Source organism: Rana temporaria, chromosome 11 (genome assembly GCF_905171775.1).
Source record: "Rana temporaria chromosome 11, aRanTem1.1, whole genome shotgun sequence".
Taxonomy (NCBI): domain Eukaryota; kingdom Metazoa; phylum Chordata; class Amphibia; order Anura; family Ranidae; genus Rana; species Rana temporaria.
In genome coordinates this window covers 126,474,894-126,500,531 of record NC_053499.1, presented here as the reverse complement: position 1 = coordinate 126,500,531, position 25,638 = coordinate 126,474,894, and the positions used below count along the sequence as shown (strand labels likewise).

The window sequence follows — 25,638 nt, the reverse complement described above, 5'->3', positions numbered from 1 at the left end:
CAGAATCAGAAGACAAGCCAGGTTATCAGGGATTCCGGAAGGTAGAGTCCAATGAAACAGAGCCGGTGGTCAAGGAGTGGAGACGTAAGCAGATCCGATAAGCAGGCCAGGGGTCAAGTGCAGGAGAAGGCAGAGAATAGTCAAAGTCCAATCCGGGTCAAACAGGTCAAGGTATTCAGGTTTCAAGGTTCTTTCAACAGGGTAAAGCTGACAACAAACCAGCAATTAGCAAGGAGGAAGGGGCTGGCTTAAATAGGCCGCTCAGGCCACTGATTGGTCCACAGTAGTACAGATTCAGAACCAGGCTCCAACGGACAGCAAGCAGAATAACACTGAGCAGTGGCTCAGAGGCAAAGAGCTGGACCTGTAATGGAGAGGTCCTAGGTTCGATTCCACCCAGAGCCAACTGGGGAATGTGACCGTGAAAGGCCAGTGCCCTGACAGTGCCCCCCCCTAGGGGTGGACTCCGGACGCCCAAACTGGACATCAATTCTGGATGATTTTGATGAAAAGCTCGGATTAATTGTGGAGCGTGTAAGTTCCTTGATGGCTCCCAAGAATTATCTTCTGGAGGGTATCCCTTCCATTTCACCAAGTATGACAGCTGTCTTCCTCTTTTTCTGCAACCCAGAATGGCCTCAACCTCGAACTCCAACTCACCCTGGATCTCAATAGGTGTAGGTGGAGATTCTTCCCTGTCGGGGAAAGAATCAGGAACGACAGGCTTTAATAAGGAAACATGGAAGACAGGATGAATTTTGTAAGACTTAGGTAAGTCCAACTCAAAAGCGTCATCGTTAATTTTCCGTTTGACCTTAAAAGGGCCGATGAACCTTGGACCAAGTTTCCGGGAAGGAACGTGTAGCCTGAGGTTTGCGGCTGACAACCAGACTTTCTCTCCAACTTCAAAAGTCGGACTGTCCCTCTTCTTCCTATCAAAAAAAATGTTGTAATCCTCCTGAGCCTGATGCATCAACTCCTGGAGTGTCCTGAAGTTTAGTTGAATAGAGGCTATGAGGTCCTGAACAGCTGGAACTGATGTTTCCGGGATAGAGCTAGGAAGAAATGAAGGATGAAACCCAAAGTTGGACCAGAAAGGTGTTTGATTGGTTGAAGAATGAATCGAATTGTTGTATGCAAATTCTGCAGACGGGAGTAATGAGGACCAGTTGTCCTGAGAGGCTGAACAAAAACAACGGAGGTATTGCTCCAGGGCCTGGTTTGTTCTCTCTGTTTGACCATTGCTCTGTGGATGGTAGGCTGATGAGACAAACTTTAATGTCAAGGGTCTTACAGAGTTCTTTCCAGAATTTGGCTGTAAATTGTACGCCTCTGTCAGAGACGATGCTTTTGGGAGATCCGTGAAGGCGGACAATTTCCTTAAAAAAAACTTTGGCTGTTTCTGCAGCTGATGGGGTGCCCACCATGGGCAAGAAGTGTGCCATCTTTGAGAGACGGTCAATGACGACAAAAATTGAGGAAAAGCCCCTGGACAGGGGAAGATCCACAATAAAGTCCATAGAGACTTCGGACCATGGCCGTTCAGGGATGGGCAAAGGTTGAGTAGCCCCCAACTCTTTGTAATTGGCCCCTTGTTGCGCTGGCAATGAGTACAAGCGGATACAGAAGCCTTGCAATCTTGTCTCCATCTTGGCCACCAAAATGTGCGAGAAACGAATTCTGCGGTCTTTCGGGTTCTGAAGTGACCTGCCAGTTTGTGATCGTGGAACGTACTGAGAACAAGGTGTCGAGTTTCCAGGGGAACAAAAATCTTATTTTGAGACCAGAGTAGTTCGTCCCGTTTTTTAAGAGAAAGATCTCCCGGGTTGGAGCAGTGCCTGGAAGCGGTCTTCAGGGAGTTAAAAAGATCTGATTGTGGAAGTAACAAAAAATTGTGTGATGACAGGAGGGTGGTAGGCTCTGGTGTCGCGGGGGTTTCCAAAAACATTCTGGAGAGAGCATCTGCTTTCCCATTTTTGGAGCCGGGTCTGTAAGATATCAGAAAATTAAACCGGGTGAATAAAAGAGCCCAACGGGCTTGTCTGGGCCTCAGACGTTTAGCCGAACGCAGGTATTCTAGATTTTTGTGATCTGTGAAGATCATGATAGGGTGGACTGCCCCTTCCAGCAAGTACCTCCACTCTTCAAGAGAGAATTTAATCGCAAGCAATTCTCTGTCACCGACGTCGTAGTTTCTCTCTGGTGGGTTAAATTTCCGGGAAGCGAAGGCCACGGGATGCAGAAGTGCCTTAGGACCTTGTCTTTGGGATAAAATGGCGCCAACAGCTGTTTCAGAGGCATCAACCTCAAGTATGAAGGGTAGAGCTGGGTCAGGATGACGTAGGACAGGTGCCGAAATGAATGTTGATTTGAGCTTGACGAAAGCTTCTTGAGCCTCTTGTGACCAGACAAAATGGTTACCTTGGCGGCTGAGTTTGGTGATGGGTGCCACTATGGTGGAGAATCCAGTGATGAAGCGTCTGTAAAAGTTGGCGAAGCCAATGAAGCGCTGTACCCCTTTTTTGTCTTTAGGGGCTGGCCATTCTTGGATGGCTTGAACTTTTTGTGGGTCCATAGCAACCCCAGAAGTGGAGACAATGAAACCGAGGAACTGTACTGTACTCTTTTCGAACTCACATTTCTCGGCCTTCAAGTATAGTTTGTGACGTCTGAGGATGGTAAGGACAGTCTTAACATGTTCCCGATGGAGATCGATGGAAGCTGAAAAAATAAGGATATCGTCCAGATAGACCACTAAAAAGTTATCCAAGTGTTCCCGAAAAATGTCGTTGACAAGGTGTTGGAAAGTAGCTGGGGCGTTGCAGAGGCCAAACGGCATAACAAGGTACTCATAGTGGCCAAATCTGGACCTAAAGGCTGTTTTCCACTCATCCCCGGGTCTAATTCGAATGAGATTGTAGGCCCCCCGAAGATCCAATTTGGAAAAGACTTTAGCAGACCGGAACCTTTGGAAGAGCTCAGGGATGAGGGGTAGTGGATATCTATTCTTGATCGTAATTTTATTCAACTCCCTGTAGTCTATACAGGGTTGGAGGGAGCCGTCTTTTTTCTCCACAAAGAAGATCCCTGCCCCCGCAGGGGAGGAGGAAGGGTGAATGAACTGCTTCTCAAGGTTCTCGTCTATGTAGGCTTTGAGGGCCTTTAATTCAGTCTCTGACAGAGGAAAAATACGGCCAAAAGGGATTGCTCCCCCGGGTAACAGATCGACAGGGCAATCATAAGGTCTATGGAGAGGTAGACGGTCAGCTTGTTTCTTGTCAAAAACGTCAGCAAACTCCAGGTATGCCGGGGGGACGTGTTGGAGACTTTCTGATGAGGCAGTGACGGTAGAGCAGGTGGTGGTGACCGATGGGAAGCAGTTGTGGGAGCAGTAGGACGATACAAAGTTGACCTCCTTGCTACCCCAGTTAATATGAGGTTGGTGAGTCTGTAGCCAGGGTAGGCCAAAAATAATAGGGAATATAGGAGATGGGATCAAGTCCAACTGCAGGAATTCTTGGTGTCCAGAATCGGTGATAGCCAAGACAGGGTCAGTTTGTTGGGTCACAAGTCCAGAGCGGGGAAGTGAGCCATCTGCCAGGCGAACTTGTAAATGATGATCCTTTAGTCGGAGGGGAAAATGTAGCTTCCGAGCCAGATCAGAGTCCACTAAGCTACTACAGGCGCCGGAGTCAATGATCGCTGGTAATCGGGTTACCCCTTCTGGTAGCTGTAGAGAGACAAAAAGGGTAATGTAGGACTGTGGGGCACTGTCAATGCGGCAGTTAGGAGCAATCTTAGGTGCACACTTACAGGGTCTTACTGGACAAGTGCGAAGGAAGTGTCCGGAGGCTCCGCAATACAGGCACAGGTTAGCCTGGTGCCTGCGTTGTCTCTCTTCAGAGGTGAGAGGAGGACGGACTAGACCAAGCTGCATGGGTTCCGGATCATTGACTGGGTTGGAGGGGGGAGTTGGAAGAGGAGGATGCACAGGAACAGGTCTTGGAGGAATCCAGGTTGGACGGGACGTTTGGAAGCGCTCAGAGCGCCGTTCCCGAAGACGCCGATCCAATTGGGTAGCAGCTTGAATCAAGTCCTCCAGGGTAACGGGAGCTTCCGTTCGGGCTAGCTCGTCTTTAAGAGCTTTCGAAAGTCCTTGCCGGAACTGATACTTCAGAGCTGCTTCGTTCCAGCCGGTATCGGCTGACCACTTCCGAAAATCAGCTGTGTAGTCCTCTACGGGTCTCCTTCCCTGACAGAGGTTGTGAAGGACGGTCTCAGCTGTTGCGGTGCGTTGTGGGTCATCATAAAGCTTGGCCATTTGTTCAAAAAAGGTATCGAGGGTATTTAGTACTGTACTTTTTTGCTCCATAAGGCCATGTGCCCATGCCTGTGCTTCCTCAGAGAGGAGGGATATAACAAACCCCACCTTTACTGCTTCTGAGAAGAAAGTCCTAGGTTGAAGTGCCAGATACAAGGAACAAGCGTTTTTAAAGGAGCGATACTTCCTGCGATCACCTGAAAATCGCTCCGGAGTCGGGACTCTAGGTTCAGGATGAGTCACTACGACAGCTGGGTTTGCGACGGCCTGCGGGGCTGCGGCTTCAGGGGCTGGAGCTGCGGCTGAAGCGGAGGGACCATGGTGTCCAGTAAGTTGTTGGAGACGACCGTCAACTTGCAAGTAGCCGTCCTGCAACTTCTGTACTGCGTCCGTAAGTGCTGAGACCTGCTGGCATAGCGCCTCGAAAGGCGAGCGTGCCCTGTCGGCCTCGGACATCTTTCTGGCTGGTTTGTACTGTCAGAACCGTTAAGGTAAGTACTCACCGAGGCCGAGATGCCGAGGGCAGCTACCTTTGCGACTCTGTGCACCTCACCCCCTGGAGGTGGAGACAGCGAGGAGGGGCACAAAGAGGCACCGGCTGCCTGCAGCGGGAGGTCACTTGAAGGTAAGTCACGGAAGATGCGATCTGGAAACTCCGGTGAGGCTGAAGCAGGTAGAAGCAGCGATGCAGGAACAAATAGAGTCCACAGGGCTGAGAGCCCGCTCAGGGCGGAACAAAAGCAGAATCAGAAGACAAGCCAGGTGATCAGGGATTCCGGAAGGTAGAGAGTCCAATGAAACAGAGCCGGTGGTCAAGGAGTGGAGACGTAAGCAGATCCGATAAGCAGGCCAGGGGTCAAGTGCAGGAGAAGGCAGAGAATAGTCAAAGTCCAATCCGGGTCAAACAGGTCAAGGTATTCAGGTTTCAAGGTTATTTCAACAGGGTAAAGCTGACAACAAACCAGCAATTAGCAAGGAGGAAGGGGCTGGCTTAAATAGGCCGCTCAGGCCACTGATTGGTCCACAGTAGTACAGATTCAGAACCAGGCTCCAACGGACAGCAAGCAGAATAACACTGAGCAGTGGCTCAGAGGCAAAGAGCTGGACCTGTAATGGAGAGGTCCTTGGTTCGATTCCACCCAGAGCCAACTGGGGAATGTGACCGTGAAAGGCCAGTGCCCTGACACCTGCTAAGAACTGTAGTCTATTGAGCATTGGGAGCAAATAATGATTGTCCAAGTTTGACTTCAAGTCTGATCTACTGGGCCAACTTCAAGTCATTGGGCACTATAAGCACTCCCACTCTCCCTGCTAAACGGAAGTGGCAGAGCATTGAGGTCCAGCCTGACTGATTGCTGTAAATGTATAAACAGCAATAATGTCAGGGTTTAAGCCTTGCAGCCTAAGGTTTGGCTACAGGCGGTTTGGGTGGTTTAGTTGAAATTTGAATGGAGTTAATAAATGTGTACTTATCAGGTTCAAACATAGCAAAGGCCTGCTTACTAAGATTTCTGTTTACTCCATAGGTGTGCGCAGCCTATTGCATTAGGGTGTGCACCCCAAATGTATTAAAACATGGACAGTGTTAGTAGGGCAGTGGATGAAGTCAGTAGAGCAGCGGATGGTGTCAGTTGTTTTTTATTAATTCATTTTTTAATTTATCTTTTACAATTCTTTTAGGAGCTACGTTAGGGGGATTTGGTGAAATATCAGCAGGGGGAATCTGCCTGCACAGGTTGATTAGGGTGTGCCCAGGCACACCCAGCACACCCCCTGCCGTGTGTTTACTCTCATCACTGCTATATGTTGACTGCACTGACTGCTATTTTCTTACTGCTGAATTTATTATTCACCGTTTAGTAATGGATTATGTCTGATGCTGTAACACAACTAACTGGTGACCTTTGTTTGCTGACAATAAATGAGTTGTGCAATTGTCAAATGAATTTAATTACTATAGCATTTTACAACCTTTTGAGGGAAGTGAGGAAAGTGTGGTGGGCATATAGCTAGAAGTATATCACTAAAATGTGTCCCTCCTTTCTGATCTCAGAAATTTAGAAGGTGTGCATGAAGTGTATTCTGGGTTAAAATGCATTATCAGTATGATGGGATATTTGTATTATGCTTTGTAGCTAATCACATTTCTTATCCCATAGGACAGAAGATGAAGATAAATCTCCACAAATACCATATTATTTACTGCATGACAATGGGAAAATCACGAATGCAATGCCACTACGCATTATCAGCACCTGCAATATGGACATTTTCAAGTTCCCTTTTGATAACCAGACATGCAAGCTCTCCTTTGGCTCTTATGTTTACACAGGTATGCTTGTTGCACATTGGAAGATATCTTTTTTCTTTCTGTTCTAAGTACATGTATTTAACCTTTTGGGGCACAGTAATGGTATTCCTACCTTTTAGGCCTCTTGTACACTGCAGCTTAAAAAAGCGTAGTACAGCGTTTTTTTTTTTTTTTTTTTACTGATCTAAAATGCAGCCCATTGTTTATAATGTGCCCGTACACACAAGTGCATAAACCAGCACTGCTTATTCTTGAGTAAAAACAAAAATGTAAAAATATGGTTTACCGTTCAGCAGTTTGAGCTGGTATGCACAATCACACATGAATACATGCAAATATGTGAAAATAAGCATAAATATTTAACACAAATTTTGACATTTTTTTACTGATCTAAAATGCAGCCCATTGTTTATAATGTGCCCGTACACACAAGTGCATAAACCAGCACTGCTTATTCTTGAGTAAAAACAAAAATGTAAAAATATGGTTTACCGTTCAGCAGTTTGAGCTGGTATGCACAATCACACATGAATACATGCAAATATGTGAAAATAAGCATAAATATTTAACACAAATTTTGACATAAGGAATGTGTTGCTTGTGCAAATACACGTGAATATATGTAACACAAGCGCCTGAAACGCCTGAAAAACGCTGATGCTCAAACATCAATACTGTATGTACTAAACATTTTACATCTGCATAACTATTTAACCAAACCAGTTGCCGACCCACCACAGTATAATATACTGCAACCACAATCTCATACATGTATGCCATGTGCCTGCACTGGGTTTAGGAGCACGCTGCAACACAGTTAGAAACTATAAATGGATGGCAGGGCTGTGTGGATCAGGTACTCACCAAGATGGAGCCAAATGGAGTATATATAGTGTAGTATTTAATAAAACCATATGACACAGGTAAGGAAAAAAAATATAACAGTTGAAAACTCCACAGTGTGCGCCACCACCAATCCAATGCACTCACCAGAACATATGGCTGCACAAGTTATAGTTGGCAAGTGAGCGCAGTACAATCAGCCAGGCCACAGCAATTCACCCTTTAAGAATGGACCCTTTAAGAAAATGACCCTCTGGTCACAGACCAAACTTTTACACCATTGAAAGTGACAGTTGTGGAACAGGTGTGGAACAGGTGTGGAACAAGTGCTCATCAAACTGGAGCCAGATGGAGTATATAGTGTAGTATTTATTGAACGTTAAATTAAACAGATAAAGATGACAGTGTCCTGTGGGCATACAAATATGGCCGCTGCATACAGTCCATGTGGCGGCAATGACGTCAGCACTCTTTCCCCGCCCTACGCATTTCTCTTGCTGAGAAAGTGTGGAGCGACTGAGCTCACGTGTTGCCTATAATTTGTGCAGCCATACATGTACTAGTGGTGATGGTGCACACTGTGGATCTTTAAATTCAAGACACTGTTATGTTTACCTGTCTAAAAATGGATAACTTGTGTATTTTGTTTGGGTTGTTCAGATACAGTTTAATTGTGCTTTAAATTACAAAGTTGGGAAGTAGGATGTATAAGGAAATAAATGTGATTTACATTGTGGACATTAGCATCTTTCTAAAAACCACTGCAAACATATTGTGCTTTTACTTTCACATACATTTTTACTGTTTTTTCTATAGTTGCATAAGAATGTTCATTTGAATGATTACTGTACTTACTAGCAGCAGTGCCGCTCTTTGTAGTTTCAGATATTGTTATGTGGCCAAAAAGCAACTCTTCAGTTGTCAACCAAAATGCACAAAATGTGTTTGCCTCTAAAGATGAATGGGTGCTGCAGTCGGTAGCAGTGTACAACACGACATATAAATCTATGGACGTGGAATACAGTCAAGTCATCTACAGTGTAAGGAATGGCAGTACATGTTAACTACTTGACCTCTGTTCACCTTTCTCACTGTCTTTTCCTATGTATCTTATGTTGCAATTATTAAGAATATTCTTTTGCATTACATTTTGGGTCTATTATATTTCTTGGTGTAGCATTACCCCCCAGGGGAGCTGCTGGATTTTTGGGCAGCGTATTACCTCGTGGCTCCTCTGAATTCCTAGGGGTGAACGATGCATATAGCAACTAGTAGAAGTAGTAAGGGAATGTCCACGAAAGGTGCTCTTTGCTGTGCTCTTTATTACCCAGTCGGGTAAAAACAATAAACTTTTGGTGAGGAAAGTGAAGTTGAAGAAGGAGGGAGAACTGCAGATTCAGGCTTGATGATCGGGAAACAGTCCTGCTCCCAAACGCAACACTTCTCTGTGCCACTTCTGCCGGAGTGGGTTTAGTGTACCCGGACATGCCCCTCTCACTAACCTGGCAGCCGGAGTATCATTCGGACAATTGTAGGATAAAGTCTCTGCCACAGACCCTCCTCGGTGAGCCTCAGAAAAGGTACCTCTGCCACAGGCCCTCTCTGGATTGAATTATTGGAGATATTCCTCCTTGGATGAGTTACGCCTGGATCTCCTTCAACTTGTCGCCCAGGTTCCGACTGACATGTGATCAATCCTTCAGTGTCCGGCTACCTCGATCCCCGGTGGTTTGTCCAGGCCCTTTTGGACCGTAAGCCTCTCAATGGCGCTCCTCAGACTAACTCCCCACCGAACAGCAGGACAGCTTGGGATCCTCAACGGTGGGAACCCAGTCGCTCACTGGGTCGCTGTTGCTGTTCAGATGCTCCGGCCAGTATGGTCCCGGAACCAGGAACACCGCGGGGCACGCACGCCCTGGCCAGGTAGGCCATAACGATGGGGTGCTGTGATGTGGTCACCCTAAAGGTGGATGCCACACTGGACGAAGAAGACCCAGAACCAATGGCATCTGCCTCATAAATACCCTTCCCCAGCATGCACAGTGAGGTCAAACCCTCCTGATTGACTGCTGGGAAAGAGCACCCAAACCTTGACTCCACTGCTGCCACCTGCAGCACCGGGGCTGAAAGAACACCCCAGTACAACAGAATAAGTCTACAGCACAGCCAAGCTGAGACAGAGACCCTGTTTTGCACTTAACAGTCTGGATCAGAGTTTAACTACACTCTGATCTACCCTTAAATTTAACTAGCACCGGTACCATAAAGTACACAGGTGCTACGCAGGTATATAATGTAAAGCTACACATATGCCCAACATAAATAATTTTATGGTGGGGCACTCACTGTAAGCCAAGTGGATTTCCTAGCTTCCAAGCACAAATGCAAATTTCCCTATTTACCACTACTAGTTTACTGGAGTTTTCATTTAAAGGAAACCTGTACTGAAAAATAGTTGCCCCCTGACCTTCAGAAATTGTTAACTGTCTGGCTGTCTCTTATCCAAAACTTGATTTTCTGATTTAATGACCTGGATCAAACATGCTAACTATTAAAGCATATCTCCCAACCATCCCGGATTCGCCAGGACCATCCCAGCATCCTGCTAATCCGGCTGGAGTCCCGGAGCCCCATCTCCTGGGAACCTAATGCACACCTCCTCCTCTTGCAAGGAGCCTGGGCGTGCCACAGCCTGCCCCGAAAGCAGAAATGTGGGCGGGAAAACATCCATATTGCAGGGACCAAACATTACATTAAAGCCGCAAGCAGTCTTAAATTTTTTTTCTTATAGTAATCTCATTTTGTGCAGGGACAGTTCTAAACACGTGCAACTACTATAGACACCCAGCAGGTACGATATTTAAAGGAATTTTTCATTTTTTTTTTCACTTTAAGCATCATTAAAATCGCTGCTCCAGCGACCGTTTTTAAAACTTTTTTTCCATTGATACATGTTCCCTGGGGCAAGACCCAGGTCCCCAAACCCATTTTCCGACAATAACTTGCATATTAGGCTTTAAAATGAGCACTTTTGAATTCAAACGTTTGAGTCCCATTGACGTCAATGGGGTTCTAAATGTTTGCGTGAATGTTCGGTCCGTTCGAAGGTTCTGGTGCAAACCGAACGGGGGGGTTTTCGACTCATCCATACTGGAGCCGAGCCGCTAACAGCAAAAGGTGGGCCATATTGTTTACTTACTTAGCATCAGTGCAATACATATCGATGTAATCGTGTCCATTGATTCCTCTTGTTTTATAAATGCCTTATGAAGATCCTTCTCCATCAGAGGGCCAGTTAAGCAACTAAGGTCCGACTGTGGTACCAACTTTGTTGGCACATGTAAGGAACTACAGTTAGACAACTTCCTATCTCACAATGTGTGTAATTGGGTATTCAACCCTCCACATTCATCGCACATGGGAGGATCATGGGAGTGAATGATTGGCGTTGCATGGAGCATTCTTGATTTCCATGTTACTGGACCATAAATCTGCAACACCTACCCATGAGACCCTGACTACTTTTCTAGCAGAAGTGTCAGCAATAGTCAATGCAAGACCACTAGTCCCAGTTTCTTCAGATGCAGATTATCCGGTAATTCTTTCTCCAGCCTCACTCCTAATGCAAAAGATTGGGACCGTCACTGCCTCTTCAGGAGAGATTGACCCAAAAGACATTTACAGGTGTCAATGGAAACGGATACACCTATCCAATGTGTTTTGGCACTGGTGAAGGAAAGAGTACCTGCATGTTCTCCAAGGCCATCGCAAATGGCAGATACCTAGACCAAACCTTAAAGTGGATGTAAACCCACTCTTATCCTTTCTAAACTACTGCCTTAGTGTGATCTATAAGGATATACATGCCTCCTGCATGTATCCTTACCTGTCAAATGTCTCCCCTCTGTCTGTTATAAGAACTGAACAACTGCAGATTCTGTGAGTGGGTCTGTTGTCTGGAGCTCGGTGGGTGGAGTTGTGATGTCAGTAGACTGCCCTGCCCTCCTCTACCCTCCCCTTGTCAACATGTATTTTGTCCTATGTATTTCTTACACTAAATTCTGCTATGATCACTAACATCCAGTCAAAATCCAGAAAAGTAACACATGACTTCAGAAAAGGAGTGGGGTGGGAATTAAAAAATAATGCCTGTCTCCAAGCTAGTGCATGAGATATGTAAATAACTTGTCATTCACAGCAAGGTGGCGGAACGGACCAAGGTTTTTCTCTGTTAGTCCGTTTTATCTCACTGAACAATAAAAGAGGATTGCTCAGAGCTGGATAAACTCTGTGTGGCAAGACTGGGCACAGATAATAGGAAATATTTTACTCTACATTGTGACAGCAAAAAAATAAAAATAACATTTCGAGTTTACATCCACTTTAATGAAGGAGACCTTTGTTCTTCTAAGGGACAAGGAAGCAATAAATGCCTATGCCTATGTGTCTCATCACCAAGGTCTTGCTCAGCGATGATAAGAAGGTTCGGAAGGTGGAAGTAAAGGTGACCAAAGGAGGTACAGCATGGACTTTCTTCCAACCAGTCACAGAGCTGGTTCTTCTCCTGCCTAATGAGTGACTTGTGTAGCCACAATAATTACTTACAAGTCATGGCGGGGAGAATATTGCCATGAACCGCAAAGTACGCTGGAACCCTACATCTTTAAAATGTCCCATGACTATGGAAAACAATTTTTTACCAAAAGTTGGGACTCTTGTTTTATTGTTGGTTTTGCATGTTTTTCTCATTTTAGGTTCGGACCAACCTCTTACAATTACTTGGACTAATTATTTTATTGTTGTTTCGGTTATGAAATCTAAAGATTTCCAGCGGGAAGTGTCATGTCCCATGACTGAATTCACTTCCATGTATTTGTAGTTGCCGCTTTAATGTTGTTTCCTCTTTAAGACCTTTCCCTCCCTGCTTGTTGGTCTGTAACCACTCCCACCCTCCCCTTACTACCGTGTTTCTCCGAAAATAAGCCCGGGTCTTATATTAATTATGCCAACAAAAGACACAGTAGGGCTTATTTTCGGGGGTAGGTCTTACTATGTAATGTGATGTCTTCTCTCCCCCTCTCTCTCCCTGCCTGTCAGGAATCCCCAGTGTGAACTGAGTTAAAATGCTTGTAAAATCCTATAATCCACTCTATTACAGTATTATATAATGTACAATGTGTGTGTTTCTGTAATATAATTGTGCCAAATACCTTTGTTATAGAGCCGCTCTGTGCTTCTGTTACCCGCCGGAGCTCTCTTCTCCCGCAATTATATCACAGAAACGCACACACTGTACATTATATACTACTATAATAGAGTGGATTATAGGATTTTACAAGCATTTTTAACTAGGGCTTATTTTCAGGGTAGGGCTTATATTGCAGCCCTCCTGGAAAATAATGCTAGGTCTTATTTTCAGGGTAGGTCTTATTTTTGGGGAAACAGGGTAGCAGCCATTTTGTGTAATATCCCCTATGTAACCACACTGCTTCTTGAACTATGTCAGAACTATTGTCTTTTACCTGCCTCCAAAAAATCTCTGGATCTTCTAACATATAAGTTTTGGCTGCGTAAATACTCTTCTGAGCGGGCCAGGTTGACATTACCTCATCTGCCATAGATACCACATTTCAGGCCTGTGTGCTGAACAGAGAAGTAATAAAAAAACCTCAGGGACTTTAACCTTTCCACACTTTATCCAAAACAAAACATTTTTTTTTGGCTTAATATACACTTTAAATACACATCATATACCCGACCTTTTGCTTACAAGAATTAAAATATGGAGTCATTTTCTGGTAAACCCATCAAATTCTTCCATCTTTCTAGTGAAGTAATAAGAGGGAAGGTCCTGTTTTCAGGACAATGGAAATCCAGTCACATCCTAGGGTTTTCCTGGAATGAGACTACATTACCTCTGGGATTCCCATCTCTATTACATTGAGGTTGATTTGCCAAAGACAAATAGAATGTACACCTTGCATGTGCAGTTGCATTCTGCAAGGGCATTTGCTCCATAGCTTAGTAAACAAGGAGATGGTCTGCTGACTTTCATCACCCAGTCGTGACGGTGTAAGCACAATTTCCTTGCACGTGATTGGGAACGTTTTTGCAAAGTGAAGCTTTACCTCATTTACTAAGCCCTGAAGAATTTGCACTTGCTGAGTGCACAGTCTATTTGCCTTTTGTAATTCAACCCCATTGTTTGCTCCATATATTAGCAGGAGCAGAGTATAATCTTTGGTGGTGTCTGCGTGCAACTTTTTTGCTGCGCAAATGTGCAATATATTTATGTGCTCTTTCCATATGCTTTTTTTCCATAGATTTACATAAAAAGAGTTCCTGTTGTATACGTTTTAAACCTCATTATACCTGCCTGTTTCTTGGTATTCCTGGATATTGCAAGTATGTTCATCCACAATTGCGAAAATAGACTTGATTTCAAGATCACCGTTATTCTGGGTTTCTCCGTGATGCTGCTAATTCTGAATGCCTTGCTGCCCAATTCTGATAACACTCCCATGTTAGGTATGTTATATGATAATATAATTAAATCTACAATTAAGTGAAATATGACATGGGTTTTAAAGAAAACTTGTTTTGGCTGTCATACTGGGGCTGATTTACTAAAACTGGAGAGTGCAAAATCTGGTGCAGCTCTGCATAGAAACCAATCCAGAAGCTGAAGTTAGAAGCTGATTGGCTACCATGCAACTCAGATTTTGCACCCTCCAGTTTTAGTAAATCAACCTCATTGACAGAACAATAATGCTGAAAAGGACTTCTAATTTCTCTCAGCCAAATGCATATTAGTTTTGGATCAGTAACTCAAAAATAATTGAAACAAAAAACAGCTAGACATGTAGCAAATTGAAGCTAAATTTTTATTTTTTTTTTAACATAAAGTGATACTTAAAGTGGTTGTATAGTCAATTTTGGTACTTATGCCTACAGGTAAGCCTATAATAAGGCTTACCTGTAGGTAGGAAAAATATCTCTTAAACCTTTACATTCCCCTCGCAATGAGCCGCTGACTGCGCACGGCACATGCGCACAGGGAATTCTCAGCTGAAGGCTCGGCAGACGCCGAACCATGCTGGAAAGAAGTCTCCCGTGCACAGCGCTGGAGCCGCGATATCTGGAAGACACACCGAGTCAAAATGTCATCTCCCTCGGCGTGGACCAGGTGAGTTACCGATGCCTCGTTCTAAGGTAAGTATTTTATAATGAGCTAGTATACGGTGCATACTAGCTCATTATGGCTTTTGCCTTAGGCTCCTTTCACACCTGCGGACCGTATGTCCGTGTGCGGATAAAAAAAGGGACATACATTGGTCCCTATGAGATCGCGGATGTCAGCGGATAAAAATCCGCTGACACCCGATCTCACCCGCCTCCGCAATGATCCGATTCTGCAAACGGAAGAAAACCCTATTTTTCCTTCCGTCTGCGGATCGGATGAACACAGACAGACGGTCCGTGTTCATCCGATCCCCCCATAGGGGAGAGTGTAGAAAAGACAGGGCGGTCTCTGCACAGAAAAATTTGTAAAAAAACACACTAAACATGACTTACTTGCATGTTGTTTAGTAACACTTTAGGAACTTGTTTAGAAGAACTTTAAATCTTGGGACAGATTCAGGAAGATCGCAGCATCTTTGCGGCGGCGTAATGTATCTTATTTACGTTACGCCGCCGCAAGTTTTACGGGCAAGTGCTTGATTCACAAAGCACTTGCCTGTAAAGTTGCGGCGGCGTAACATAAATCCTCCGGCGCAAGCCCGCCTAATTCAAATGATCCGGCTAGGGGGCGTGGATCATTTAAATTAGGCGCGTTCCCACGCCGAACGTACTGCGCATGCGCCATCCCTAAAATTTCCCAACGTGCATTGCGGTAAATGACGTCGCAAGGACGTCATTGGTTTCGCTGTTAACGTAAATGGCATCCAGCGCCATTCACGGACGACTTACGCAAACGATGAAAATTTTCAAATTTCGACGTGGGAACGACAGCCATACTTAACATTGACTGCGCCTCATATACCCAGGGGCAACTTTACGCGTCACAAATCGTACGTAAACGTCGTAACTTCACTGCGTCAGTCGGGCGTATGTTCGGGAATTCGCGTATTTTGCTAATTTGTATACTCGATCGGGAAAACGACGTCGACGACACCTAGCGGCGAAAAAAAAAATGCATTTAAGATCCGACAGCGTAATAGCCTTACGCCTGTCGGATCTAATGGTCATCTATGCGTAACTGATTCTATGAATCAGGCTCAGAGATACGACGGCGTATAAGGCGATACACCGGCGTATCTTTTTAGAGAATCTGGCCCCTTGTGTCTAAAATATAATGCTGTAAAACACACAGAGACAATTAAACCTTTTAAAAGCCAAACCCGCCCAAAAAGAAAAATCTGCATGGCGCTGCCAGATCAGCACCATTCTGGCGTCCTTTAACTCTGACACGCCGTACACACGATCGGAATTTCCGATCGTGTGTAGACCCATCAGAGTTTTTTCTTCGGATTTCCGATGGAATTCCGATGTAGTTTAGCCGGGCAAAAGCCTGATCATGTGTACGCGGCATTAGAGATAAGATGCCCTCATTGGAATTAACAATCGATCTAATTGTTGTGGCCATTACCAAGCCAAATAACGATGTTGTAAGTTACCCGGTTCCAAGAAAGAAAGTAACCCTTTAGTTAGACACAATCTGCTTTGGAGAAAACTTGCAACTAGTGGCTTTGTGAGATACTATGGGTAATTCAGATCTCCAGTGCTTAGACAAAAATGTAATATTACCTATTACCTTTGTATGCAGCCAAATTTATTTCTTACTATATAATTTTTATTGGGTAACACCTAACACTAATCTTTGTTTTTAGGTATTTTCTTCTGCATTTGTATGGCCATGATGGTTCTCAGCATCATTGGAACAGTAGGTACTTCCTACATGACAGCCACAGACCCATCTATAAGCAACTCACAGGTCCCTGTATGGGTCAAGATACTGATCTTGAAGCATCTGGCACGTATTATGTTCTTTAAAAAAGATTCTGCTAAAGAAGAACTGGTCACACCAGTCGCAGCAGACAATGGTAAGTGTCCGCTACAAGATTTTTTTTTTTACATTCCTTTGCCTACCCTGTTTACAAGAGGAATACATTTGCAAGATTTAATTTTATTTTACAGATCCAGAAAATGCTAAAATATCAGAAGCAACTGAAGATGTTTTAGATGAGAAGAGACCACTGGAAAATAATTCAAATGTCAAGAAAGAGGTTAAGCTGTTAAAAAGAATCTTGTTAGAAATTCTAAGAATCCATCGTAAACTGGTACTTGATTTGCAACAAACGGATGCAACATCTGAATGGTCACTGGTAGCCCAAATTGTAGACCGACTAATCCTTGTTCTGTATTTTATCACTGTAACTTTGGTGTTTATGATTATGCTCTGTGTTTGGACCATTTAGGGATCGCTTTGACATAACTAAGTTCTGAAGGTCAGTTCAGCTAGAGAATGTTTTATACAGCAGAATAAGAACCTTCAGACATTGATGAATTGTAAATTCCAATGTATGGAGTCAACCAAGGGTGGGCTGTATGCTAAATTGGTTCATATAAGAAAAAATTGTTATCCATAAAAAATGGTCATGGGCTGACTGCTTTTATGGTATTTACTTGCAATATAAGGTCTTTAGATGTTTCTAAAAGCAATTAATTAATGGTAGCTGATAATCCATTAACAAGTAAAAGCTGTTAATTTATAAACAGGAACATTTATAAGGCTCTGTTCACACTATTGTGATTTCATATGCAACTTGAGTCATAAACAAATCGTGTGACAATGGAAATCACATTGTTTTTAATGGTGCCTGTAAACATCAATGCAACTCAGCACAGCAAGATTTTGGGAAAGGTTCTTGTACTACTACTGGTGCGATTCCAGCATGATTTTTGGCTCCGTAGATTATGCAAACCACGTCTAATTTGCATCCAAGTTGCACTACATATTTGCACTGAAAACCTGGATTAAAATCAGTTTGCAGCAGTGTGAAGCTAACCAACATATCAGCTCTAATATTGATTTTTCAAATTTTTTGCTCTCTGGCAGAATCCCTAGCACCCAATGGGCATGTTGGATCCCTGTGTTTCTCGTTACAGCACCGTGGTTCCACCGCCCGGCTGTTATCCCTAGTGTGTCCCAGGGACCTATTAAGCATACCTGGGAGTCTGCTAGCCCGAGAAGTGCTTGGGCTATGTTGTTGGATGTTCCATTGCCTGCTCTCTTTTTCTTGCTCCTGACGCTGCACAGAGGACGGAGCGTATGTGTGTATCTGCCCAGTCCTCCCCTCCCTTTTGGCAGCTATCAGCAATAGGTACAACTGTATACAACTGTTGCAAGGGACACTGGGAACTTCAGTCTGGAAGAGGCTTTGCACTATGAAGGCTAATGGGGCTGCAAACTACACGCTCCACAAAGATACCTTGAGAAGGGAGGAGAGCAGCAGAGTTTCCCTGGGCTTTGAGCTGGAGGTCTGGGAAGAGCAGTACTGGGAGTGTGCAGACCTGTGGCCAGTGGAGTTTTTGCCTCACACCAGGGAAATCGAGCCTGTGTAGAGACCGGAGTACCAGGACTAAGCCACTAAAGGGTCTCTTGGCTGTGGACAGGGGCAGACTGACAACTTATGGGGTCCTCGGGCAATAAGAGATTATGGGGCCCTGGGCAATAGGAAATTATGGGGCCCATAGGCAATAAGAGATTATGGGGCCCCTAGGCAATAGGAGAATGGGGACACACAGTATTGTATACACACACATGCAGTATATATACACAGTATACACACACAGACACACAATATACACACACAGTATACACACACATACAGACACACACACAGTACACACACACATGGTATACATACACACACAATATACATACACACACTGAGAAGGTATTGGAGAGGCCGGGCAGCTATAATCTTGGGATTTTTACACCAAAAGGATGTCGATAAGGGACATTTCAGGGACAGATGTAAAACAACACAGATTTTTACATACTGTCCCTGGTTTAACTGAGGTTGGCAACCCTGATGGGGCCCTCTAGTGGCATGGGTCCCTCGGGCAGTGCCCAAGTGCCTGAATGGTCAGTCCTCCCCTGGCTCATATACAGATTATCAGCTATAGAGCAATATAGGCCATATAGAACTCCATTCTAAATTGCTTGACCATAGTGAATATATTGTTTAGTGAGTTGTGGTTGACCAATTTTTCTATTTGATTATTTATGTACATATTGCTATTTACCTCAACATGTTACAATACACTGAGTTCATTTACAGCTAACCAGTCTGGTGTTTATTTTCCGGTACTAAATCACAGGTGGGTACTGTGGGCCAAATCCTCAGCCAGGCGGCGTAACTTAACTTTCAGCAGTTAAGTTACACTGACTTAAAGTTTTTACCTAAGTGCCTGATCCACAAAGCACTTACGTAAAAATTTCAAGCCGTGTAAGTTAAGTGCCGCCGTCGTAAGGCGTTCCTCCTCTCCGGGGGGCGTTTACAATTTAAATGAGGCGCGCTCCCGCGCCGGCCGTACTGCGCATGCGTGTGACGTCATTTTCCCGACGTGCATCGCGCGAACGTAATTGACGCCGGGCGGCTTTGTGGATTGCGACGGGACACTAAAGTTGCGACGGGTGAAAAAAAGACGCGCCGGGAAAACAAATGATTATAAAAAAAAATGACAGCGTCGCTCAGCATGCATTCCTGAGAGGGAGAACTCCATGCCAATTTTCAAAGAAAAAAAACGGCATGGGTTCCCCCCCCCAGGAGCATACCAGGCCCTTAGGTCTGTTATGGGTTGTAAGGAGACCCCCCTCCGCCGAAAAATCGACGTAGGGGGTCCCCCTACAATCCATACCAGACCCGTATCCAAAGCACGCTACCCGGCCGGTCAGGAATGGGAGTGGGGACGAGCGAGCGTCCCCCCCCCTCCTGAGCCGTGCCAGGCCGCATGCCCTCAACATGGGGGGGTTGGGTGCTCTGGGGCAGGGGGGCGCACTGCGGGCCCCCCCACCCCAGAGCACCCTGTCCCCATGTTGATGAGGACAGGACCTCTTCCCGACAACCCTTGCCGTTGGTTGTCGGGGTATGCGGGCGGGGGCTTATCGGAATCTGGGAGTCCCCTTTAATAAGGGGGCCCCCAGATACCGGCCCCCCACCCTAAGTGAATGGATATGGGGTACATCGTACCCCTATCCATTCACCTGTAGGCAAAAAGTAAAAGTTAATAAACACACAACACAAGGCTTTTTAAAATAATTTATTATTCTGCTCCGGAGGCCCCCCTGTCTTCGTTATTAGCTCAATTACCAGGGGGGGCTTCTTCTTCCGCTCTCCGGGGGTCTTCTCCGCTCTCCGGGGGGGGTTTCTTCTTCCGCTCTCCGGGGGGGGGCTTCTCCGGACTCCGGGGGTCTTCTTCCATCTTCTCCCCTCTTCCGCTGTTGACTCGGCGAACCCCGGTTCTTGTGCAGCTCTCCGGTGCCTTCTTCTTCAGCGCTGGCTGCCTGCTATGTTTGTGTGTTAGCTCGATTTCAAACAGGCAGCCAGCGCGGTCTTCTGTGGCGTCAGGGTCTTCTCTTCCTTTCTTCCGATGTTGCCTCGTCGCCTGTTGTCGCTGTAATGATGGAAGCGCGCCTTGCATCACATTTATATAGGCATCACCGTCCCATCATGCTCCGGTAGGTACCCACGTGGTGGGTGCACGTGGGTAGGCACCCACCACGTGGGTACCTGCCGGAGCATGATGGGACGGTGATGCCTATATAAATGTGATGCAAGGCGCGCTTCCATCATTACAGCGACAACAGGCGACGAGGCAACATCGGAAGAGGGGAGAAGAACAGAAGAGAAGATGACGTCACAGAAGACCGCGCTGGCTGCCTGTTTGAAATCGAGCTAACACACAAACATAGCAGGCAGCCAGCGCTGAAGAAGAAGGCACCGGAGAGCTGCACAAGAACCGGGGTTCGCCGAGTCAACAGCGGAAGAGGGGAGAAGATGGAAGAAGACCCCCGGAGTGCGGAAGAAGAAGCCCCCCCTGGTAATTGAGCTAATAACGAAGACAGGGGGGGCCTCCGGAGCAGAATAATAAATTATTTTAAAAAGCCTTGTGTTGTGTGTTTATTAACTTTTACTTTTTGCCTACAGGTGAATGGATAGGGGTACGATGTACCCCATATCCATTCACTTAGGGTGGGGGGCCGGTATCTGGGGGCCCCCTTATTAAAGGGGACTCCCAGATTCCGATAAGCCCCCGCCCGCATACCCCGACAACCAACGGCAAGGGTTGTCGGGAAGAGGTCCTGTCCTCATCAACATGGGGACAGGGTGCTCTGGGGTGGGGGGGCCCGCAGTGCGCCCCCCTGCCCCAGAGCACCCAACCCCCCCATGTTGAGGGCATGCGGCCTGGCACGGCTCAGGAGGGGGGGGGACGCTCGCTCGTCCCCACTCCTTTCCTGACCGGCCGGGTAGCGTGCTTTGGATACGGGTCTGGTATGGATTGTAGGGGGACCCCCTACGTCGATTTTTCGGCGGAGGGGGGGTCTCCTTACAACCCATAACAGACCTAAGGGCCTGGTATGCTCCTGGGGGGGAACCCATGCCGGTTTGGAATTTACAAATTGCTGTGGAGTTCTCCCTCGGGAATGCATACCAAATGCCGTCGCTTGAATGGGCCTTTACAAGGTGTGACTAACTTTACACTTTGTAAAAGCAGCCCTAGTTTTACACCAGGCAAACTAACACTTACGGCGAAAAAACTAGGCACAAAAGCTTTGAGGATCGCCCTAAGTGCTAATTTGCATACTAGAAGAGGCATTTCGATGCGGTACTGCATCTTAAGATCCGGCAGTGTAAGTCCCTTACAGATGTCGGATCTTCTGCCTAACTTAGGAAAACTGCTTCTGAGGATCAGTTCCAAAGTTAGAACCAGAGATACGACGGCTTACGCCGGAGTATCTCTTTTGTGGATATGGCCCTTTGTATCTATACTGGTGTTCCTATAAGTGTTTTCAGCAACATTTTTCAACTAGGTGTGTCAGAAGGGCTAAGGTTGTTGACAGAGTCGAGATAAAAGAGCAGAGAACACAATTTACCAAGCAGCTGCTGTGGGGTAGCGCTTCAGCTCCAGAAGGTTTACACCCTCACCCCCTTTCATAACCAGGCCATTTTTTGGGGCAGCATACATGCTGTAACGGTCACCACCGTTTACGATTTTCCATTCCACCAACCACGACAGCTTATCCGAAACTCCACAATCCAGCAGACAGGACCCATAAGAATTCCCCCAGAAAGATGAGACACACGCTCTGTTTTCTGAGTCAAACGAATGAATGCTTTAATGGTTAGCTCTCAGGTTTTTATACAGTTACAAGCATGTGACAGTTAATCACAGGGACAATGAAACTCTCCACTCAAACATCACACAATGGGGCTTCAATACACCTTCAGATGGGCTAATTACTAATCACTATCCAGACAGCCTGGCTCCGCATTTAGAGGAGGTAATTACTACAGTTGACAAGTCACATTCCACATCTTATCATCAATAGACTTTTCACACACAACAGTGTCATTAGCATCACACAATGGAAGACCTTAGAGCAGACGTAATTAACACAATAGACCATAGAATTAGGGTTGAGTGAACCCGAACTATAAAGTTTGCTGTAAATTCGGGTTCGGGTTCGGTGTTCGGTAATGTAATGGTGCACTGCAGGGCAGCCAATCACCATTTGTTTTAATTGTGTGACCTACAGCCATGCCTACTAATGGCATGGCTGTGTGGCTGTGATTGGCCAGTGCAGCATGTGACCCAGCATGTGACCCAGCCTCTATATAAGCTAGAGGCACATAGCACAGCACGTCACTCTGCTTTAGTTAGGGTAGGGAAAGGCTGCTGCTGCTTGTAGGGAGAGAAATATATAGGAGTCAGACTGTCCTGCTTCAGAAATCAAATTACACCAGCGCTGCATATGTTCCTGTGAGATACTCTGCATTAGATACTTTAGGGAAAGGTTCCTGATTGTGCTTATAGGGACAGAAATATATAGGAGTCAGTCCTGCTTCAGAAATCATATTACACCAGCACTGCATATGTTCCTGTGAGATACTCCGCATTAGATACTTTAGGGAAAGGTTCCTGATTGTGCTTATAGGGACAGAAATATATAGGAGTCAGTCCTGCTTCAGAAATCAAATTACACCAGCACTGCATATGTTACTGTGAGATACCCCCATTAGATACCTTTCTTCTATTGTGCTATTCAAAAAACATCCATTTAGGGCAAGAAATTTTTTTTTGCAGTGTTTCCTCCAGTGTTTGCAGTTTTTCCTCCATATCTGTATGTGTGAGATAAACACTTTAGCTACTGTTCTTCTATTGTGCTATTCAAAAAACATCCATTTAGGGCAAAAAAAATAAAAAATTGCAGTGTTTCCAGTTTTCCCTCCATATCTGTACGTGTGAGATAAACACTTTAGCTAGTGTTCTTCTATTGTTCTATTCAACAAACACCCATTTAGGGCAAAACAATATATTTTGCAGTGTTTCCTCCAGTGTTTGCAGTTTTTCCTCCATATCTGTACGTGTGAGATAAACACTTTAGCTAGTGTTCTTCTATTGTTCTATTCAAAAAACACCCATTTAGGGCAAAACAAATATTTTGCAGTGTTTCCTCCAGTGTTTGCAGTTTTTCCTCCATATCTGTACGTGTGAGATACACATTTTAGCTAGTGTTCTTCTATTGTTTTATTCAACAAACACCCATTTAGGGCAAAAAAAATATATTTTGCAGTGTTTCCTCCAGTGTTTGTAGTTTTTCCTCCATATCTGTACGTGTGAGATACACACTTTAGCTAGTGTTCGTCTATTGTTCTATTCAAAAAACACCCATTTAGGGTCAAAAAATATATTTTGCAGTGTTTCCTCCAGTGTTTGCAGTTTTTCCTCAATATCTGTACGTGTGAGATACACACTTTAGCTGGTGTTTTTCACTCTTTTGGGGTGTACCCTAATTTAAAAAATAAATCAATTAAAAACAAAAACCTGCTGTATTGGCTACCTCTTCCTCCTCCCTGGCCGCCAAACCCTCTCATATTTCAGAGGACATCCTCTACTAACATAAGTCAACTTGTACAATGGAAGCACTGCATTAACCACGTTTTTTCCCATGAGCCAACTGCAGGGAGGGGAGAGACCCATTTCAGCAGGATTAGCGTCTTAGTATATCTAGGCCTAACAGGTTAGGACATGTACCGTCCACCACCAAACACAAGGACCAATTGAGTTTAACACTAAAGTCAGTTCTGAGCCATCTGAGTGGAGTGAACATGAACAACAGTCATTAACACCTGACAGAGCAGGGGCACACACACTTAGAGTCAGTTGCACTAAGCAGGATCAATCTGGGGTGTAGAGTAGGTAAGGAACATATAAAGTAAAAATAAAAATAAAAACACCCCAACAGGATCAAAACCAGAGGGAAGAAGAACAAGCAATCATCCGGATAAGCACGGCAAGTAGGTGTCATAATGAGTCGGAGGCCAGCAGCATCATGGAGGGCAACAGTAACGTCCACTGCACCCCCACAACTCACGGCAAAACAAGGATGGCAGGGAGCACAGGGGGAACAGTCAGCAGTAGGCATAGACACCCTTTTTTTTTTATCCAGAAAAAAGTTTATTGAAGAACATGTAAAAGACATACATCGAAGCTACATAAACAATCCGTTACATTTCCAAACAAAATGAACCATAATACTGCACATTCTGCACATACATCACATACCATTCTTGACTTTCCAAGAGCGTCTCCCGCCTCATACTGTGTTGGGCTGCCAGTGCCCTCAGAGAAGACCCAAACACCAAACACAGAACCTGTTCAAGTACCTAGGCCCAACAATCTGCCTGTGACCAGATCCACCGGGGCCAAGCCCGGTACATTCAGCCACGGTCCCCACAACTTCTCAAACTTCTGGGTGCTACCCCTATGCTGGTATATTATTTTCTCCTTCCGGAGCATATCTCCCATTGTATTAATCCATTCTTTAAGAGCAGGAGGGTCCTCCGATATCCAATGAGTCATTATAAGCTTGCGAGCCAAAAAAAGAGATCTAATAACAGCCACCTTTGTGCCTTCCTCCCAATCCAACTCATCTAGTATATGGAGTAAACAGTGCTTTGTATCTGTAGGCAACGAGACCCTGTTTATGGTGTCCACCACCCCCTTCCAATACGGATGAAGCTTCGGGCATCTCCACAGTAGGTGGATAAAGTCACCATGGTCTCTCTTACACCTGGTGCACAATGGAGTGGGCCGTAGACACATAGCAAACAGCCTGTGGGGGGTGTAGTACACCCGCAGCAGTAAATACAGTTGCGACACTCTATGAGATACATTCAAGGAGCACATGGGTACTGTAGGGCCTCCTCCCACTGCTCTCCATCATTTGGGCCCACTTCTCCCTTCCACTTGGCTCTCATCCGCAAAGGGTGTTTAGTCAGAACATTTTGTAGTAGCATACTGCGATATAAACCCCTTAGTATTGGCTGCTCTAGCAATCAAATTAAACAAAGGGGTAGGGGAGGGGACCCACTCTGAAGATCTGCTCTGGGCTTTTATAGCATGACATAGTTGCATATAATAAAACCTCATAGACTGCGGCAAACCAAAACGACCCTGTAGGGTTTCAAATGAGAGCAATGTCCCATTGCAAAAGACCTGGCCAAGGTAGACCACCCCAAATCTCCTCCAAAGTGCCCCATGCTGTAGTTTAGCCAGCTCAGGTTATGAGTCGTTAGACCAAATAGGGCTATATTCTGTGTACCCTGTCACTCCCTGTAGATGCCTAGTTTTGTTCCATACTATTTGAATAAGGTTATAGGTCGGGTACTGTTTGTTCGGTTTCCTAAAAGCTAGCGATTCCAGGGCTATTGGTACAGAATCCTTCTTTACAGTGTGTAACATCACTAGTTCAGAGGAGCCTCCTCCATCTCCCTCTCGTCCACCCTCGTGCGTACCGTACCTATCAATTGCTGCAATTGTGCTGCAATGTAGTATAGCCAAGGATTGGGGAGGGCAATCCCCCCGTCAT

The 25,638-nt window shown here is 45.3% G+C and overlaps 1 protein-coding gene across 1 annotated transcript in view; it reads left to right on the top strand.

Moving 5' to 3' along the window:
• The window catches only part of LOC120917643 (5-hydroxytryptamine receptor 3A-like), a 53,345-nt gene extending 35,864 nt beyond the window's left edge, over positions 1–17,481 (top strand). Inside the window, exons 5-9 of the mRNA XM_040329091.1 lie at positions 6,481–6,653; positions 8,355–8,515; positions 13,799–14,003; positions 16,367–16,579; positions 16,674–17,481. Coding sequence (XP_040185025.1) covers positions 6,481–6,653; positions 8,355–8,515; positions 13,799–14,003; positions 16,367–16,579; positions 16,674–16,954 — 1,033 coding nt within the window. The 3' untranslated portion in view covers positions 16,955–17,481. The remainder of the gene's footprint in view (positions 1–6,480; positions 6,654–8,354; positions 8,516–13,798; positions 14,004–16,366; positions 16,580–16,673) is intronic.
• Positions 17,482–25,638: the final 8,157 nt, after the last annotated feature.